The sequence below is a fragment of the Aquarana catesbeiana genome, linkage group LG06 (genome assembly GCF_042186555.1).
Source record: "Aquarana catesbeiana isolate 2022-GZ linkage group LG06, ASM4218655v1, whole genome shotgun sequence".
Lineage (NCBI taxonomy): Eukaryota > Metazoa > Chordata > Amphibia > Anura > Ranidae > Aquarana > Aquarana catesbeiana.
Window position 1 is genome coordinate 78,043,153 of NC_133329.1, and position 17,159 is coordinate 78,060,311.

General features: G+C 42.3%; 1 protein-coding gene across 1 annotated transcript; it reads left to right on the forward strand.

Moving 5' to 3' along the window:
- The first annotated feature begins 3,627 nt into the window (after positions 1–3,627).
- Positions 3,628–4,554, forward strand: LOC141148015 (olfactory receptor 8D1-like). The gene has a single exon (XM_073635172.1). It carries the CDS (start codon positions 3,628–3,630, stop codon positions 4,552–4,554), a length of 927 nt encoding a protein of 308 aa, XP_073491273.1.
- The last annotated feature ends 12,605 nt before the right edge of the window (positions 4,555–17,159 follow it).

The window sequence follows — 17,159 nt, forward strand, 5'->3', positions numbered from 1 at the left end:
ACATGGCTGTTTGGTTAGTGGTACAGTAGTTCAGATGGTTCCTATATATCTTGACGTGATATAGTTGGAGCATTTTGAACAAGTGAAATGAGTAAAGAAAAACAGAACGGGGAAGGGAAAGTGGGAGTTGCAGTAGGTGCCTGAGAGTCTAATGCCCTGTACACACTATCGGACATTGATCGGACATTCCGACAACAAAATCCATCGTATTTTTTCCGACGGATGTTGGCTCAAACTTGTCTTGCATACACACGGTCGCACAAAGTTGTCGGAAAATCTGATCACTCTGAACGCGGTGACGTAAAACACGTATGTCAGGACTATAAACGGGGCAGTAGACAATAGCTTTCGTCTCTTAATTTATTCTGAGCATGAGTGGCACTTTGTGCGTCGGATTTGTGTACAATTTTAAATTCAGACGGAAAAGGTCCGATGGAGCCCACACACGATCGGAATTTCCGACAACACAATCAGATCGCACTTTTTCAATCCAACCGTGTGTACAGGGCATAAGAGAGTCTAGTTAGGCCCAGAGAGTTGAACCTATAGACATCATACTGTAGGTCCATCAGATGATGGTCAACTTTTTCTGATAGGAAGTGTGAGACCCAAAGATCCCAAGTCTTTTTAGGTTTGGGTATCCCTTCTTTTTTTTTTATTTTTATTTGTCTGTCTCTTTCTCTCCTCCTTCTCTTCTTTTCTAAATTCATAGTTTATTAACTTCCTAGAGCACTTCAAAAATGAGACAAGATGCCCTATCAACCTCTATTAGGTCTAATCTTGAACCCTCATTTTACTTTTAATATTACTTATGTAATGTTTTATAGTTCAATAGTGTATGCACAACATCTGTAATCGTAACATACTTGATAATGGCACTAACTTGTGATGTGAACAAAAATGTATACCGTATTTATCGGCGTATAACACGCACCCCAATTTAGGAGGGAATTTTAAGGAAAAAAAACTTTTAGGAGGGAAGTTGAAGGAAAAAAAACTTACATTTAAATGCCCATCATTGCAGCCTTCTCAGTGCAGCCTTGCCCCAGTGCAGCCATGTCAGTGCAGGCATGTCAGTGCAGGCATGTCAGTGCAACCATGTCAGTGCAACCATGTCAGTGCAGCCATGTCAGTGCAGCCTTCCCCAGTGCAGCCTTCCTCAGTGCAGCCTTCCCCAGTGTAGCCTTGTCAGTGCAGCCTTGTCAGTGCAGCCTTGTCAGTGCAGCCTTCCCCAGTGCAGCCTTCCGCAGTGCAGCCTTCCCTAGTGCAGCCTCGCATCCTGTGATCCCGGACCCCTGCCATCCTGTCTTTCAAAATCGCCGACCGCGATTTGAAAATGGCGCCGCCGGCGCCGAAATACACAGAGCCGGTCCTCGGCTCTTCTCGGCGGCTCTCGTTTACTTTCGGCTCCACTCGTAGTCCCGAGCGGAGCTATCCGAACCTAGCCGAGTGCACTCGGCTAGGTTCGGGCGACGCTCGAGTGAAGACGAAAGTGGCCAAGAAGAGCCGACGACCGGCACTGTGTATTTCGGCGCCGGCGGTGCCATTTTCAAATCGCAGTCGGCGATTTTGAAAATCTGGCAGCTCCGGATCGCAGGGGATCGGCGTATAACACGCACCCGTGATTTTCCCCTGATTTTAAGGGGAAAAAAGTGCGTGTTATACGCCGATAAATACGGTAATTGTCCCTGGATGTACCTAATTGGGGTCCTTCCCCCCTTGCTTATTTGTATTGAAAACCTTTAAGACTATTGTACAAGAACATTCATTAAAAGTACCAACAACTATTTTCTTTTTTTTTGCTTTTTCAATTGTTTCCGTTGGCACTTTGCCTTTTAGCAATTTCTGGATAAAAAAAGGCACATTACACTTATTCAACCCCAAATATTTATGCTATTCTACTATTTCCCTTTCTATAGGGGGTGATTTACTAAAACTGGTGCACATACTGAAGAATCTGGTGCAGCGGTTCATAGTAACCAATCACCTTCTAGGTTTTATTGTCAAAGCTGGATGTAAACCCACTCTCATCATTTCTAAATTACTTCCATAGTGCTGATCTATAAGGATATGCATGCCTCCAGCCAAATATCTCCTCTTTAGTTGTTTGGAGCCCTGCAATACTCTGGATTCTGTGGGCAGATCTGTTGTCCAGAGCTCAGTGGGTGGAGTCGTGATGTCAGTAGACTCCATGCCCACCTCTACACTCCTTTTGGCCAGGCATCAATATTTCTTAATATAAAATGACAGCGTGGTTGCGCTACTGTAAAGAAAGTGTATCAGATGACACATATAGCAGCCAGCATCAACAAAGTAGTGACATTGCAAAAATGGGAAGAAAAACAATGCAGCGCTAAACATAAAAACCAGGATTAAGTAATCTGCACAAATGTGATTATCAATCGTGCAACATGATGGTGTATAACCAAGTGTAAAGGAATGAATGTAGAAAAATCAGCTACAATCTTATGGTGAGTCCATGACCAATAACGTGGACATTATGGTCATATAAATGTCCAACAAAAGTGAACGGTATGAGTGTCAGATGAGTGAAGGGATTCTTAAGGGTGCTACGTGGTTCACAGAGGTGGTGTTCCAGTATTCAACATCCACAGCAAAGAATATATGGAGCGGGTACGCTTACCGGAACAGATGGACACCTTTGCCGTACGGCTAGGTGTCATACAGGCTTGAGGATCAATCGATCCTGACAGGTGCTTAATGAAGAGGCATATATGGCAGGTTCCACTGGTTCTTTTGCAGCAATGGTAAATGGCCTGGGGACGGCAGATGTTCTAAGTCCAGTTATGGGCACTTCTCCAACAGGTGTATATTGGGGAGATACACCTTTCACATAGCCACCATAGGGACTTAATACCTCAGAATGTCTAGTAGAGCACTGCATTGTTTTTCTTCCCATCAATATTTCTTACACTGAACTTCTGCTGGCCTCATGGATTATGCCCCATGTTCACTAACATCCATTCAAAACCCAGGAAAGTCACCACATGACTTCAGCATGCCCAATCATGCTGAGGTGTGGAGAAGCCAATCCTGGGAGAGCTGGAGAAGAAAGGAGGGGTGGATGTGAAGTACACAGAATGCCTCTCACAGACTTGTGCATGAGATAAAGAAATCACCTGTTAGTCACAGCAAGGGGGAAGAAACAGACACCTACTTCTGTGTGTGTCTGTTTTTATCTTACTGAAGAAGATTAACTCTTCGTGGCAAGACTGGGCACAGATGAAATGACATCCTCTGCTTTAACAGGTATGAGTCTTAATTTAAAAAAAAAATGGGGTTTACATCCACTTTAATTGAACAAGCTGATTGGTTACTATGCACATCTGTACCAGATTCTGTGTGCACCAGTTTTAGTAAATCTCCCCCGTAGTGTAGATATTTTTGACATGTATATTTGTCACACAGAAAGACATGATAGTAAAAAATTAACATATTCACAAGTAGCATTTTAATCGCTTTTAACATGCACAGGTATATTGATTTTTTTGTAAAAAGAATTTATATGCAATTGTGTATTTGTCAATTAAAATATTACCAATATATTGTATTTTTATCCCTGCTCTGCTGAATAATATGTTTTATTTTAGAACTGTGCCCATATTCATGGAAAACAAAACATTTACTCTCGAGTTCCACATTTTGCCTTTTTTTTTTAAAACTGACAATAAATTGTTCATGTTGAGCTCTGTCTTCTTTTTCTTAATCTATTTAATTGGAATGTTAATGAACATAGTAATCATTGCAGTGATCTGTTTGAATCTCCATTTGCACACACCAATGTATCTATTTCTCTTGAACTTGTCCATCATTGATATGTGTTATACCACTGTTACCATTCCAAAACTTCTATACATTTTACTTTCTGGAAATAATACAGTGTCATTTACAGAATGCTATATCCAGATGTATTTTTTCTTTATAGCAGATAGTGCTGAGGTCACAGTTATATTTATAATGGCGTATGACCGATATATTGCTATTTGTTACCCTTTAGACTATCACCGTATACTTCACAAGAAAATCTGTATATTATTAATTGTAGTCATCTGGATTTGTGGGTGTGTAAATTCATCTTTACTGACAAGTTCCATCTTAAAACTGTTCTTCTGTTCTACTGTCACCATCCACCAGTTCTTCTGTGATGCCAAAGCCCTGATCAATATTTCCTGCAGTGGTACAGAGGTGTTTTACATCATCCTGTATACAGACTGTTTTATATTTGGTCTCTGGCCAGTTCTGTGCAACCTGATGTCATATATGAAAATTATTAAGGTTATAATAGGCATTAAATCGAAAATTGGAAGAAGTAAAGCCTTCTCCACCTGCTCTTCCCACCTCACCATCATGGTCATCTACTATGGATCTTGTACATCTGTGTATTTGATACCAGCATCAGACCACTACAACCTACTTGAACAGGTCTTAACGGTTTTTTACACCACAGTAGTTCCCATGTTAAACCCTCTTATATACAGTCTACGAAACAAAGAAGTAAAGAGTTCCTTGAGAAAATTAATACTCACAAGTTAATGTGCCATATGGTTCATGAGATTTGTTTTCTATATACAGTACGTTTGTGTTATTATTATTATTATTATTATTATGATGTTACATTTTCTTTTTCCTTTTTTAGCAGTAGGCTGCCTTTTATTAAGATAGCTATGTATGTCTACCACAGGTCCTGGGGTTTGCTCTCATTATCAGTTTTATTTCAGATATTTCATTGGAAAGACAAAACATCAATTAGGACAGAGAATAGGTGCACATCTATGAGAAATACAAAATCAAGAAAAGATGAGCCCTCTTGAACAACAGTATCTCATAAGATCCAGCTAAAAGGGCTAAGCGTAAAGACCATCTACATGTAGCGCTTACCCCCAAAGGAGCCGCTTATGTTAGTGTCCCCTGATTCTGGATGACAATAGCCCCTCTGACTGACTGAGACTAAATATTCCCAACAAAGAAGACCAGCAATAAAAACAAATAATATCAAGTAATAGATATTTCCACCTTCAGTGGTGGGGTACTCCAGCAGGTTTACATGGTATCCTTGGAGGAATTACAGCTCTATCTGGATGCTTTGGGCTCTGTAGGATTTGACACTTAACTGCAGAGGTAAGGGTGTCTGGAAACGGCCTCAGGAATTGCATCAGGCACATTTAATGACTAAGTTGGTTTGCTTGGAACTTTTCTTCTTACTATTGGCAATCAATATTTGGAGAACTAAGTTTCAAGTTGGTGTATTTATTATTATTATTTTTTATTATTATACACAATTTATATAGCACCAACAGTTTATGCAGTGCTTTACAATGTAGAGGGGGGACAGCACAATTACAGTACAATTCAATACAGAAGGGACAGGAGTGCCCTGCACTTAGAGCTTACATTCTAAAAGGGAGGGGGTGGTGATACAAAAGGTAAGATGCAGGGAATGATTTGATGGGGTTGTTAGGTGGGTGTGGGATAGGCTTCCCTGAATAAGTGAGTTTTCAGGGATCTTCTAAAGGTAGACAGTTTAGGGTCTGATCAGATATACCGGGGCTGGGAGTGCCAGAGGATGGGAGAGGCTCTGGAGAAGTCCTGAAGGTGAGCATGAGAGGAGGTAACAAGGGAGCTAGAGAGCAGGAGGTCCTGGGAGGAGCGGAGGGGACGATTTGGGCGATATCTACAGATGAGGTTGGTGATGTAGCTGGGGGCGATGTTGTGGAAGGCCTTGTATGTTGTGGTTAGCATTTTGAATTTTATACGGTGGGGTAGGGGAAGCCAGTGAAGGGATTGGCAGAGAGGGGCAGCAGTCACGGATCAATTAGTGATGTGTATTAGTCTAGCAGCAGCATTCATATTAGACTGAAGGGGGGATAGTCTGCGTAAGGGTAGACCATTAAGGAGAGAGTTGCAGTAGTCAAGGCAAGAAATAAGAGTGAGTGAATAAGTTGCTTTGTGGTGTCATTAGTCAAGAAGGGTCAAATTCTGGAGATGTTGCGGAGGTTAAGGCAGCAGGATTTGGCCAGTGATTGGATGTGGGGGCTGAAGGAGAGGTCAGAGTCAAGGATATAGAAAATGTCCTGGATAAATAGTGCCTTATTACAGCCTATCACTAGATGTTTTCTCAGGGCAATCATGTGATGGGCTTTCTCAAGGCAATCATGCAAATGCCTTACACTGATCAGTCATCGGCTGTGACAGATTGCGCTGCTGCGCGGCCCCCGTGGCTGTGTATGCGGCGCTTTCTGACATGACGTCAGATGATGTCCAGTCAGGATGGGAAAGCCACTGCTGGGCTGTCATTCTGCTATAGGCTGGGTGAGAAGGTGTTAATGAAGTTCTTCTGTAAGATAGGGTCAGATAAAATGTTAGCTCCCTGAATATTTTCAGTGTACACAAAATCATATGTAATGGAATTTATTTTTATTTTTTTTTTAAATGATTGTAATGAGGTTTATACATGTCTGAGACTCTTGCTTGTGTCACAGCAATGTAAGCATATTTTATGGGTACAAGAAGGCTTTTGTTTTAGGTAACCATACCCCTTTAAGCCCTTCCTACTGTTAACGCAATTTTGCTGCACTCACTATTCGCCGCTCTGCAAGCCACATCACTACTCAAGTTAAGCTTCCTAAAAATGCCACAGAACCCTAGTAACACCCCGGCCACAATGAAAACCATGCCCAGTCTTTGATACAGTGCACTAAGCACGTCACTTTTCTTCTTTTTTTAATCAAGCAATGGGACCCAGCTTAATATCTTGCACCAAGGCCCACTGATTTCATAAAACAGCCTTGATTTAATCAGTATTTCATTTTCCATAAACACCTCCAATTCACCACAAATCCATGCTAACACCCCAGTGGAAATGAACTCACCAGAATAAAATGACCAGTGAAACTTATAAACTGATCTTAAAGGATTTTTATTACAAATGTTTCTATTGTTTATGATAGATGATAACCGTCAGCAACTCAGTAGGAAGAATGATCCCACTACAGAGGTGCTCAGTGGAAAGAATGTCCATTTTACAGCAGTGGTCAGTAGGAAGAATTTTCCCCTTAAAGTGGTGGTTAGAATTTCATGCTTAGAGACAGCTAAAAGATCATGGACATCAGGCTTCCAGAGCCTCTCAGCAGGGCCGGATTAACATAGGGGCTGGTGGAGCTGCAGCTCCAGGCCCCTCCCTCAATATAGGCCCATGGCAGTGGCTTATGAATATCTGTGTGCCTGAAGGAAGAGGAGCCCTCTGTACACACATGGAAGAGACAAGAGTTAGTCACTGCAGCCGAGTGAGTCCTGTCTCTGTCGATGCCTGACTCCTATCACATGATCTGTTCCACTCACACAGATCCTCAGTGTCTGGGAGCTGTCTGGGGGAGGGGCGCTGATGTTCTAACCAGCAGGAGCCCGGGAGGAAGGACATCTCCCATGCTGTTGTTGAGATAAGGTTAGTACATTTGTTAGGGAGATGTTTTATTGTGCTAGGGGACAGACTGCTGCTTCCCCCCATGTAATGTGCTCTCTTGTGCCCAGTGCCCCCCATGTAATGTGCTCTCTTGTGCCCAGTGCCCACCATGTCATGTCATGTGCATTGCAGTGCCCCCATGTAATGTGCTGTGCCCACCATGTCATGTGCATTGCAGTGCCCCCATGTAATGTGCTGTGCCCACCATGTCATGTGCATTGCAGTGCCCCCATGTAATGTGCTGTGCCCACCATGTCATGTGCATTGCAGTGCCCCCATGTAATGTGCTGTGCCCACCATGTCATGTGGATTGCAGTGCCCCCCATGTAATGTGCTGTGCCCACCATGTCATGTGCATTGCAGTGCCCCCATGTAATGTGCTGTGCCCACCATGTCATGTGCATTGCAGTGCCTCCATGTAATGTGCTGTGTCCACCATGTCATGTAATTTGCTGTGCCCACCATGTCATGTGCTGTGCCCACTATGCCATGCCATGTGCATTGCAGTGGCCCCATGTAATGTGCTGTGCCCACTATGTCATGTGCTGTGCATTGCAGTGCCCCCCATGTAATGTGCTGTGCCAACTACGTCATGTGCTGTGCATTGCAGTGCCCCCCATGTAATGTGCTGTGCCCACTATGTCATGTGCTGTGCATTGCAGTGCCCCCCATGTAATGTGCTGTGCCAACTACGTCATGTGCTGTGCATTGGAGTGCTCCCCATGTAATGTGCTGTGCCCAGTATGTAATTTGCTGTGCATTGCAGTGCTCACTATGTATTGTGCAGTGCCCACCATGTCATGTGCTGTACATTGCAGTGCCCACCATGTCATGTGCTGTACATTGCAGTGCCCACCATGTAATGTGCAGTGCCCACCATGTAATGTGCTGTGCCATGCAGTGATCCCACCAAGTAATGTACAGTGCCCACCATGTAATGTGATGTGCCATGCAGTGCCCACCATGTCATGTGCTGTGCCCACCCTGCCATGTGTTGTGCTCAGCATGTAGTGTGTTGTGCCCACTGTGCAATGTGCTGGGCTGTTCAGCAGTGCCCACCATGTCATGTGCAGTTCCTAACATGTAATGTGCAGTTGCATTGACCACCATGAAATGTGCTATGCCATGCAGTGCCCACCATGTAATGTGTTGTGCCATTCAGTGCCCACCATGTAATGCGCTGTGCCCACCATGTAATGTGCTGTGCCATGCAGTGCCAACCGTGTCATGTGCAGTGCCCACCATGTAAACTACTATGCAGTGCCCACCCTGTCGTGCTGTGTTGTGCCCACCATGTCATGTGCTGCGCCATGCAGTGCTTACCATGTAATGTGCTGTACCCAGCATGTAATGTGCTGTACATTGTCCACCATGGCATGTGCCGTGCAGTACCCACAGTGGAATGCGCTATGCAGGGCTCACCATGTCATGTGCGGTGTCCACCAATTAATGTGCTGTGCTGTGCTGTGTCATGCAGTGCCCACCATATCATGTGGTGTCATGCAGTGGCCACCTTGTCATGTGCTGCGCAGTGCCCACCATGCCATGTGCAGTACCCACCATATAATATGCTGTGCCCACCATATAATGTGCTGTGCAGTGCCCACTTGTAATGTGCAATGCCCACCATGTAATGTGCTCAGCTATGCCCGCCATGTCATGTGCTGTGCCCACCATATAAGGTCCTGTGCCCATCGTGTGCATGTGCTGTGTTGTGCCCACCATGCAATGTGCTGTGTTGTGCAGTACCAATCATGTCATGTGCTGTGCCCACCATATAATGTACTGTGCCTACCTTGTAATGTGCTGTACTGGGCAGTGCCAACAGTGTAATGTGCTGTGCCCGCTATGTAATGTGCTGTGCTTCGTCCACCATTAAATGTGCTGTATCCATGTATCCACCATGTAATGTGTAGTGCCAACCATGTAATGTACTGTGCTATTCCCCCCCCCCGTGTAATATACTATGCTGTGCCCCCCACAGACTCACCCCCTCACTCCCACCCCCCCTCTCTCTCATCCCCTCTCTTTCACCCTGTTCTCTCTCTCTTGCCCCCTTCAACCCCCTCTTTCCTACCACCTTCTCTCTCTTTCACCCTCTCTCTATTCCCCTTTTTCTCACCTCCTCTCTCTCGTCCCCATCTCTCTCATTCAATGCCTTTCTCTCTCTTTTCCCCTCCCTCTCATCCCCTCTTTTTCAGCCCCCTATCTCGCTATCACCCCCCTCTCTCTCTCTCTCTCACACTCTCTCTCTTTAATTTAATTCAACGAAAAATTGTTTGCGTTTTCATTTTATTTATTTTCATAAAAAGGCCCACCAAAATCCTTAGCACCAGGCCCATGTTGCTCTTAATCTGGCCCTGCCTCTCAGTTGAAGAGTGTAACCCTTTGGAGGTGCCAATTACAACAGATCAGTGGTTGATAGCTCTAAAAAATTCTAAATCTCACAAAGACTGGGCTCCAGCAGGTTCTTCCTTACATATTATAAGACATTTGCACGCGTTCTAGTCTCTCCTTTTGTACAAGCTTTAATGTTATAAAATTAGGAGCGCAGTTCCCGGCTGGCACCCTTCAAGCTACTGTAATTGTGATACTAAATTGAGGAAAGGATCATGCACACTGTGCTAATTTTAGACCTATTTCTCTGCTGAATGTAGAACTCAAACTTTTTGCTAAAATACTAGACATTGTATGACGAAAAAATTCCTTTTGTTTTGTTTTGGATGCTTTAGTTAAGTTAAAGCGTTTGTTACCCCTAACACTTCCAATACTTCATATTCCTGATATGTGCCTGCTGTACATATATAATCATACTTGTATGAGAAAGTATACTGTTCACTTTGTATTGCTTCCTTTGTGTTAAATCCTTGGCGTTCTTGCCAGTCCCCTATTCTCCTATTAAAAACTGACCACACTAAGCGGGAGAGCACACTGTGGTAAGTTCTCTAGCTATGCTGGGAACTCAGTGTGCTCTCCTCCAATGATCAGACTTGTCCTGACATGCCCCCGCTGCACAGTCTTTCACTGGGAAGCTCAGTGTGATGCTGCTCCCCCCCCCCAGCTCTTATGCAGCTGAGAACAGAGAGAATGTGATCACTTATAAAAAAGGGAAAAAAAGGGTATTTATATTGTTTTCTTATACCTATACAAACATATTTTCCATTCCATTTCTATTTTAAATTGAATGGGTTGTTTTACAAGGTGATCGTTTACAATCATTATTAATTTTGTTTCATCATATTCATCATATTAGTTATGTTAGAATTATTTCTAATAGTTTTTTTAATTTGTTTTGTGTATTCGGAATTTGTTTCTTATATTTGGAATTTGTTTTGTATATTCAGATTCGTTTCGTATATTCAAATTTGGCTAGCCCAACATACAAAGAGAAATGGAATTATACTACTGCTTTTATACTACTGTATTTATAGCAATATATTTCTATTCAATATGTAGGGCATTTTTTATAATAATGAAAAATGTAAATGCAACAAAAACCTGAAATGGATTCAAAAGAATGAAAAGAAAAAAAAAAGAATGAATGGAAAAAAATCTATTTTAGATTCATTCATTATGTTATGTCCTTTTGGATGCTTCAAACATTAACAAAAGGCCAAAACTATTGCACAATATCATCTGAATGAATACGGATGAAATTTTGTTGTTTCACTATAATTTATAGTTTATTTCAGATTCATTGCAATTCATTTATATTGTGATTTGGAGACTCGGATACATCTGAATCTCCGAATAACAAAAATTTCTTCTGAGTTTCGATTAGTAATATAACGAATCGCACATGTCTATAAAATTCCGACCACCAGACTTCTTCCTTTTATACTGTACATACAATTATCTATTGAAACCAAGTGGACTTTGTCCCGCAAAGAAGTGTAAAGGGCAATACAACCTGGGCCCTGAACGTCATCCACTGGACATACTTGTAGGGAGGTCCCACCACTTTTGCTAGCCACAGATGCTGAAAAAGCCTTTGACTGGGTAGATGAAGGCAGTACTGCAGTATATTAGCTGTGGGTAGAAGTCTCTTACATGGATAGATACCATATATTCCAACCCCTCTGTGAAAATCATGATATGATTCATGATATGAAATCAATGATATGCTATCCCATTCATTCAATCTTCAGAACAATACCAGGCAAGGCTGTCCACTGCCCCCTCTCATCTCTACACAGACCCTTGAGCCACTGCTTTACCGGATTATAGCAAATACCAACATTAGAGAAATGACAACAAAATTTGGTGAACATAAACTGGCTGGATATGCAGATGACTTGCTTTTCTTCATAACCCAACCACTAATTTTCCTGCCCAACCTTCTTACTGAGTTTCACAGTTATAGTGCTCTATGAAATTTCAAGATAAACCTCTAGAAGTTGGAGGCCTTGAACATCAATGTAGATAGGAAGACTCTGTAAAACCTTAAAGCCCACTTTCCGTTCAAATGGGCTCATGACGTGTAAAAACCTCTAGAAGCTGGAAAGGAGGTTCACTGATTGTCTGAATAACCATTAACACCACATCCCTATGTAGCGCTGGTAGATTTGCAATCTACCGCATGTTAGGTAAATTTAGTAAATTGTGCGTTAGGAAGGTTAAAAAGTTCGCCTCTGTTCCAGCTTGGCTGACGTTGCGGGTGTTTCCATGCTGACCGGTGGGTGTCGCTGTTACCACTGGTCAGGGTTGGAAAGGCAACGTGTTGAAGCGTATGGATGTCCCTCTGTCCCGGAGGTGCGCTCGGTGGAGGTGGTCCTCCAAGTTGCATTCTGGGCGAGGGTATTTATGGGACAGACGCCATATTTTGGGGTTCCTTTTACAGCCACCTGCTGGCCCTCCTGGCCGACAGGTATGCATTAAGGAGCTACCTCGTGGTCCTCCGTCCGGGAGGCCCACGATACTGCGGGGCAGGGGTGGGTCCAGAGGTCTGTCTGGAGCCTGCCACTGCGGCCGAGGAATGGTCCTGAGCTGTCGGTCCTGTGTGATGAAGCTGGACAACCGGGGAGATCCCAGGGGAGGACCCGTCTTGGAGAGATCACGCCGCATGCTGGTCTATAGAGGGGCCTGGTGACTCGTTGGAGGACATATCCAAAAGTGGCTATACAGCATGGTGTTGCCGGCTCAGCTTAAAGGTTCAAGCACTGTGACTGACTTTCACTACCACTAATCTATACATCCTGTGGCAGAGGATTGTACGGATTTTTGTTCCCAAACAAGTCTGTGGCAGAGACTTTGATTCGTGCTGCATACTGGCTGCTAGACCGGTGAGAGAGGCCTATCCAGACGAGCAAGGAGTGTGTCCCATGAGGGGAGCGCATTTCAAATAGTATTTGAATCCTATCAGGACATTTTGTCAAGAGAACCCTTTCAGAGAATATTTGAGTTTCTTCTGCGAGTTTCCTTTCTACCTCTTTCCTGCTACTTCCTAAGTCGTTTGTTTAATAAAGCAATGAAAACGTACTCCAGTGTTGGTGCGTGTGTCGTCCAGAAGTAAACTCAACGGAACCCTAGACCCGGTGTCGATGAAACAGAGGGAAGCAGAGTGAAGGTAACAGACCCGCTTAAACCAGCAGCTCCACCGTGAGTTAGTGCTACACCTAATTAACACAGTTTCAAAATCAAGAGAAATTTTATTTTTTAAGGTGCTGACAACACAACCAAACACAAATAATATAACAAGTACCAACATTTTATTAAGACAAACATCTTAAAATTCAACATATGTCGAAACAGGGCCATACAGTACATAAACTGGTGCAACTGATTGTTTCTCTACATGTTTTACCATAGCGATGGCTTCCTCAGGAGAACTTTATATCAGGAACTGTATATATGGTCACTATAAAAGATAACATAATATTAGACTCATAAACACAGAAGAATAAATCAAATCAGAACACATCAACAATATTTATGCAGTTGTCCTGTATGTGCATAAAAGAGGTAAATCATTCCCTGGTCACAAATTACCTGTAGGTTGGAGTAGGGGGACTAAATTTAAGGCTCCAAGAAAACAAGCAAGAGCAAAAAAGGATCAATTGGTGAAACCACAGAGGAAGCAGAAAGTCGCCCCCATAGGTCCATCTATGGGGAAGATGATATGGAAAGTGGTAATTAAAGCAATATATGGACAAAGAATTTTACAAAAAAGATAATTTATATATTATTGCATACCTGCAAGACTTCAGGCAGCAATGAATCCTATATAATTACAGTTGAAGGATATCCATATAGATGTCTCCCTTTGCTTAAGGTGGAAAGAAAAACCACAGAGATTTCAAAACCGGGCTCCAATAGACAAATCCACCCAAAAGAGCAACCTGAATAAACAGCAAAAAGACTATGGTATATTGGGCAAAAAGTAAAATGAATTATCATCTTCAAACAAGTTTTAACTTCAAAAGATCGCTCCCAAAGTCTGCTCTCCCTCTCCTGTACTGGACCGTGACTTGTTTGCCACCTCTACCAGCGTCCAATGGCGCCGGAGCCAAAATGAGGCCTGTGAGCACGCTGGATATGATGTCGTACGTCAAAGACACAAAAGACATTCCACATCAACAGTGGATCTGGTGCCATGATGAAAACAACGCCCATAGAGCGGTGCGGCCAATGAGCACTACTCCACAGGGGATCGATGATTGGATGATTGCTCATCCCAAACACCAAAAAAGGCCTGGATGACTGGTGGCTGCCAGGGTGTGAATCCATTTAGCCTCCTGATGAAGGAGAATTTTGTCGACACCCCCCCTCTTTCATGCATAGGAACATATTCCAAGGCAAAGAATTTCATCTTTGATACTTGGAAATGCTTGGAAAGAATGGTATAGGCCCATATGCCTTCTGATTGGGGTTTCCATTTTTTTCTTCATTACAAGGGAAACATGATCTCTAATAAAAAAAAATTGCCTTTTGGTCTTTCCCACATAGAATGCTTTACATTCGCACTCAATGTAGTAGACCACTCCTATTGATTGACAGTTTGCATAGAATTTCGGTCTATATTGCTCCCCGTTGGGGAGAATTAAAGACGCAGAATTAATCAAAAATCTACAAAAACCACACCCCCTACACAGGGTGCAGTACCTTTCTGTGTTCTTGCTGCTACCTTGGTATCAAGATTACTATGTACCGTTTTTAATCTAACCTTCTCATCTTCTTTTTTTTGCATGTATTAGATTATCTCTATTATTTAATTTTGCTAAATGATATGCTTTCTTTAAGCACGATTGACTGTAACCTCAATTCATTAGACAAGCCTGCAAGGCTTTAGCCTCAGCCTCAAAATCGTCCTCCGGACTACTATTCTTTCTGAGCCTGAGATATTGGCTATAAGGTATACTTTCAGGGGAGAAAAATTGCGCTACTCTAATGAACTAATATGGGTGGACAAATCCCAAAGCTGCAATTAATGTGGGATAAACACAGATATAGATGAAAAAGAGAAAATTGCACTAATATAGTCCTAAATTTGGACTATATTAGCGTGATTTTTTCTTTTTCAAGGTTTACTTTGAACCAGAGGTTTGGGATGGGAACTGGTGGCATGCAGGATCGTATTTCCAGCTGATGGTTTTCGATATAGGGAAGAACCTATACTTCCATCAGAATTAATATAGATTGTATCGTCCAAAAAAAAAAACGTTTCTTTGACCAGAGGTCATGGTAAATATGAGGTTATATTGGTTGATCTTAAGCCTATCCAAAAAGAAGAGAAGTTAATCTCTGGATCATGTCCAGAGAATAAAGATATCATCGATAAATCTGCGCCAAATTAGCACTTTTTCAAAATCTTCCTGCAGGTTGTCTAAAGAGAAAATCTCACGCTCCCACCCCCCCAGGTACAGATTGGCATATGATGGGGCACACTTGGTTCCCATTGCAACGCCCTGCACCTGGAGGTAGTGTGAGCGATCAAAAATAAAGATGTTATTGGTGAGAAAAAAGTGAAGCAATTCCAGGATGAATTTATTGCAGGAGCCTGCCCTGGTGCCTCTCTCAGAAATGAAGCCACCCCCAAATCATGGGGAATGGAGTTGTAGAGGGCCTCAACATCGATTGCCTTCAGCCAGGCCCTTTTTGGCACAGTGCTCCCATCAAGGGCCCTCAATAGGTCAACTGCGTCTTAGATATATAAGCTAAGAGCCCTAACATGGGGATTTAGCGAGTCATCTATCAATTTACTGGCTGCCTCCGTAAGACAGCTATTACCAGATACAATCGGGCATCCGGGAGTACACTCGATATTTTTATGTATCTTAGGTAAAGAATATAGTGTGGGTAACCTAGCGGTTTTTACTGTTAGAAATTAAAAGGTTTTTTTTATCAATTAGCCCCTGATTAAATGCCCGAGCAATCAAAGTTTGATTTTTAGTCTTTGCTAATTTTAAAGAAATAGCCCTGTACCATTGGCGATTCCGTAACAGATCATAACCATTTTTAAAATTTTTTCTAGATCCTTAACGACAATGTTGCCCCATTTATCAGCACATTTTATTACTAAATCATGATTATTTCTTAACGATAGCAAAGCTTTATGCTGCTCAAAACTCAAAATATATGGTCTGTTACAGCTTTTCTAATTAGTAATTTGGATTTCTTTAGTTATTTGTTGGATAAAGCCCCGATTATTCGGATTTCCCTGTAACGGGGAAATGAACATGACTTTGGTTTGTATAAAAGTGGAGGAGGAAAGCATACTTCAGCAGGAGGAAGTAAAGATGGATTGTATTCAAGGAAGGATCCTCTAGAGGATCATGAAAGGGATTACTCTCGTCCCAAAGTTCCATTAATTCATTAAGAGCTTTAATTTAATTTATAGTATGATTCTTCCAAACTTCATCAGAAGAAGGCACCATAGAAGAAGTTTTTGGACCTTTATCAAATATGATCTTATACATAAGTTTCCTGGCAAATAGATTTACATATTTAATGACCTCAAAGCCATCTACCTCCTAATCAGGACAGAAGGTCAGACCCAGACACAAAACTTGGATCTGATCATCCATAATTGAACAGGAAGATAGATTAATCACTTGGAGCTTATCTTGTTCAAAGTCTTGTGTGGTATCGTGGTGATATTGAAAATCTTTTTGGGATCTAGTGTGGATTGAGGAGAGAAAATTGGTGCAGTTCAAAAATCCCCTACTGGAGGAATAACCGGTAAGTCCCTAGAATTTGTGTTCAGCATTATGGATGAGCCGAACACCCTCCTGTTCGGTTCGCAGCAGAACATGCGAACAGGCAAAAAATTCGGCAGAACATACCAACACCGTTAAAGTCTATGGGACACGAACATAAATAATCAAAAGTGCTAATTTTAAAGGCTTATATGCAAGTTATTGTCATAAAAAGTGTTTGGGGACCTGGGTCCTGCCCCAAGGGACATGTATCAATGCAAAAAAAATTTTTTAAAGCGGACGTTTTTTCGGGAGCAGTGATTTTTTTTTAATGCTTAAAGTGAAACAATAAAAATGAAATATTCCTTTAAATATTGTGCCCGGGGGTGTCTATAGTATGCCTGTAAAGTGGCGCATTTTTCCCGTGTTTAGAACAGTACCACAGCAAAATGACATTTCTAAAGGAAAAATTGTCATTTAAAACTAATCGCGGCTGTAATGAATTGTTGGGTCTAGGCAATATGGATAAAACTCATTGAAAAAAA

What these genes read in the sequence shown, in the direction of transcription:
- LOC141148015 (XM_073635172.1), top strand. Translation starts at nt 3,628, where the DNA reads ATGGAAAACAAAACATTTACTCTCGAGTTCCACATTTTGCCTTTTTTT.